We start from the raw sequence: 4,221 nt of genomic DNA, 5'->3' as shown, positions 1-4,221 counted from the left end.
ATATATACACACACACACACACACACACACACACACATATATATATATATATATATATATATATGTGTGTGTGTGAATGTTATAAAAAATGCATTTATAACAGTTTAGTGGCTAATTAAAAAAAAATTGTCAAAATATAATTTTATGGGATTTTTTTGGTGTGTTTGAGTTATGGGATACAGCTTTGTCATAATTATTCAACCCCTATCCAACCCTGCTGTTTTTAAGTCACTAATATACTGCCAAAGACTTGCAAGATGGCCTGATGAAAGGAGGAAACAAAACATTTCAATGCAGAGCATAAGAACACTAGACAAGCATGGCCTTCATGTTTGGACATCTTGCCTAATGCCACTCTTGACCAAGAAGAACATAAAACACCGACTTGAATGTGCTAAAATTCATTTGGATAGACCCGAAGAGTTCTGGAAGAGTGTTTTATGGAGTGATGTGACCAAACTGGAACTTTTTGGACCCATGAATCAGCAGTATGTCTGGTGCCAAAAAGGCAAAGCTTATGAGCAGAAGAACACCATCTTCATGTTATGGGGGTACTTTGCTGTTACAGGAAGTGGAAATCTTCACTTTATGAAGGACATCAGGGATTCCTTGAAGTATCAGGCCATTTTGGCAAAGATTGTAATGCCTTCGGTGCAAAGACTCAATCTTGATGATCAATAGACTTTCCTGCAGGACAGCCGTCCCAAAATATACATCCAAATCTACTTAAGCGTGGTTCAGGGATAAGTCGTAGAATGTTCTTCAGTTTAGTCTTCAGATTTAAATCTCATTGAAAATATATGGTGGAATTTGAAGAAAGCAGTAGCTATGTGAAAACCAAAGACTACCAGTGATCTGGAAGCTTTTTCAAGCAAGGAATGGGCCAAGATTGCAGTAGAGAGGTGACAGAAGCTTATAGCACTTGCAGGCAGCGTTTATTGAACATTATAAAGAATAAAAGATTCTGCACAAAATTTGAATGTGTGTATACAATATATTTCAGTCATTTTGTTTTCTCTGTATCACTCTGTCTTTTTGTATTGGTTCATATTGAGTCTTTCATATCTATTTAAGCATTACTTACAAGCTCTCTATGTCCCTCTTTTACCAGGTGTTGCCTGCAGATGCTGGATCTCAGTGGACTTCAATGTGAAAATGGGAGAGTTGAGGACTCGATGGGTGGATGGTCCCTCAGTGTTGCCCTGTGCTCAATGGTGCTACAAGCTCGAGCTGCTGCCTCCAGGGCTCACAGGAGAGATGGAGAAAGAGAGAGAAAAAGAGGACTGGAAGCAGAACGCGACCGGGGCACCATCAAACGAGACCGGGGCAAGGTAGGGTGCGGGAATAGTGGTGAAGGGAGTCAGGGAGGACACGGAGTGGAAGAAGTAGAGAAGATGGAGTGCAAAACTAATGAACGGATGTTACCAGAAGATGAGTCAGTACTGGGTGTCAGGAGGAGGATGGAAATCCAGAGAAGAAAGACTTTATCTGAGGGGAAATCAAACACCAGCAGTAATAGCAGTAGGTTATGCGACCAAGACTGGGACGAGGTAGTTGTGGTCCATGTCAGGGCTGACCTTTTTGTCAATTCCCGTTCCTGGGAGCGTGTCCGTGATGCCCTTAGTCAACCAGGTCCACTGCGGCTCCACTGCCACTACCTCCGCGTGGAGGAACTCTCAGCGCCCTCCATAGCTTCCTTGTTGGGTCTCTTGCCTCAGCAAAATCTCCTCGGTGTGGACATCCGCTACTCCAGCCTTGGGGTGTCAGGCCTGGCTATGCTGCTTCCACTGTTAGCACCCTTTCCTCAGCTGCACTCTCTGAGACTGCATTACTGTAACTTGGATTTACAGCGCACACAGCCTGGCCAGCAGGGGGCACTTCAGGACATGTCTAAAGGACTGGGTTCACTGAAGAAACTAAAGAGATTATGCCTGACTGCACTCCGACTGCCGGGACACCTGCGCCTGCTGCTCAGGTACATTCATACACATGTGGGATTAAACAACTGTATTTGCCATGTCCACTCATACACTCCTACAACACACACACACACACACACACACACACACTTCATTAATTTAGTAGGAGGATCAATAACTTTGAAAACTTTTTTTTTTAATTCAAAAAATGCAGTTCATACATGCAATGATGAATAGATTGCAATATTTTATATATTTTTGGTGTATGTTTGTTTGATATTTTAGAGTCATTAATTTGACAGCTTGCTTGACAATGTATGAAAGTTTTTCAAAACCCTATGAAAGCAACATTTCTGTGAACTTGGCACATGTTTAAATCTTCTTTTTTTCTGTTTGCAGCTCTCTTTCCCAGCCTCTGGAGGTGCTGAAGCTGCCATACCTGTGCCTGACCTCCACGGACCTGGCCTACCTCTCCTGCAGCCAGCATGCTCCATTCCTGAGAGAACTTGACCTGAGTGAGAACTGGCTTGATGAATCGTCCCTGCCCTCTCTGCGCCGTCTCTTAGCTCAAGCCGAAAACTCTCTGTGCCAGCTTTCACTTTGTGGTTGTGGCCTCTCAGACACTCTCCTGAGTGCTCTTCTTCCCTCCCTGTCCAGCTGTCAGGCTTTACGTAGATTAAGATTGGCCTTAAACCCGCTCTCTAGAACGGGACTGCTTTGCCTGGCCCGTACAGCGGCAGGAATCCCTTCTCTTCGTCTGCTGCTCTATCCCAATCCACTAGAGGAATATGAGCCTGGTCTGCCGGCTCTCCCCTCCAGTGCTCAGCTGTTGGATTGGCCTCTGCTAGAGGAGTCTGAGGGCAGGGACTTGACTCTGAGGTTACTGGAAGAGGTTCTGAACTTGAGAGGACGATCCAGGGACCTTCTTGTGACCTCTGACCTTCTAAACTATAGCCCAGACTTAACTGTGGATGAATAGAGGGTGAATGTCCCAGAGCTCACTATTTTAATAAGTATGTGACAATCAAAACTATGCTTAAACTAGTACTCTCAGATTATGTTTTAACCCCTCATGGGGAATGTACTTGTGGTTGCCAAGCTTTTTTCAGTAACAACAAACCTTAGCTTATACACACAATCGTATAAAAAGGCTGGCTAGTGGAAACCTTTGCATTATATTGTATGCAGCTTCTCACATGAAATGATTTTGATTTGTATTTGTTTGTTATTCATTAAGTATTGTTTTATTGCTTTAAATCATACTGTAATAGGGCAATGTTTATGGCAAACACCGATAGAAGTAACCTCTTAAAAGTTTTTTTTAACTAAACTCGTGTTGACTTTCTGCATTTTCTATGCTACCAAAATAATAATAACAGCCCAAATTTTTGTATTTTTCAGGCAAAAATCTGTTTTATTTTATTTTTTGTGAATATTTAAAATGTTAAGGTTCTATAATGTGTGAAATGCTTTTCAATATTATCTGCTTTCTCGCCAGTCTAATTTAATATGACAATGTTCAATGTCTAATGGTGGAAATCAAGACTTAAATAATTTACGGGAAAATGAAAAACTCACCCTCATGTCGTTCCATATAATCTATATGATTTTATAACTTCATAAAGAACATTAAGACAGAATTTCCATTTGTAGGCAAACTATCCTTTGATGACTATGGTGTTCAATGAATGTTCACAGACACAGAATTAAACAGGGTTCCCATGCAACCTGTAAATTAAAAATTTTGCAATGCACTTTTCCAACATAATTATTTGTCCTGGAATATATTTTAGTACAACAAAATTGGGTTAATAAGAGTGTTTTTGTACAAATGTGTGTTGTGTTACTGTCAAAGGTTGCAGAGTGTAAAACCTTGAAAAGAAAAAATCTTCGTTAAAATCTTGAACGAAGAAGCCCTGTCACATACAAATATTATTGTCTTGGTACATTTAATTTACTGTCATTCCTATTATACTTTGACAAAATAGTTTAAGTATTAATATACTGCAAATCGAATCTCATGATTTAACCCAATTCCAAAACTATTTTTGAATCTACATTTTTATTCTCTGTATTAACTATTCTTCTGTGCAATACAGGTGTAAATTTTCACTGGCCTCACAATTTGATTCGATTACAGTTCAGAGGGTAACAGTTTGATTACAAAATGATTCTAAATGCATCACATCCTCCACAGTGGTTTTTTTTTCAGTACAGGGTTATTACAGTTAAAGCTGCAGTCTGTAACTTTTTTTGGTTAAAAATGATCCGAATGTTATACGAGGTCAAACATTTCTCATTA

General features: G+C 40.2%; 1 protein-coding gene across 1 annotated transcript in view; it reads left to right on the top strand.

Annotated features, from left to right (window-relative positions):
• The window catches only part of LOC107739357 (leucine-rich repeat-containing protein 14-like), a 4,729-nt gene extending 1,480 nt beyond the window's left edge, over positions 1 to 3,249 (top strand). Inside the window, exons 3-4 of the mRNA XM_016551454.1 lie at positions 1,112 to 1,975; positions 2,319 to 3,249. Of these exons, the coding sequence (XP_016406940.1) occupies positions 1,112 to 1,975; positions 2,319 to 2,898 (1,444 nt within the window). The 3' untranslated portion in view covers positions 2,899 to 3,249. The remainder of the gene's footprint in view (positions 1 to 1,111; positions 1,976 to 2,318) is intronic.
• Positions 3,250 to 4,221: the final 972 nt, after the last annotated feature.

Source organism: Sinocyclocheilus rhinocerous, unplaced genomic scaffold, assembly GCF_001515625.1.
Source record: "Sinocyclocheilus rhinocerous isolate Xijiao unplaced genomic scaffold, SAMN03320098_v1.1 scaffold371, whole genome shotgun sequence".
Lineage (NCBI taxonomy): Eukaryota > Metazoa > Chordata > Actinopteri > Cypriniformes > Cyprinidae > Sinocyclocheilus > Sinocyclocheilus rhinocerous.
Note: the sequence above shows the minus strand (reverse complement) of the source record. Positions and strands in the feature narration are given on the sequence as shown.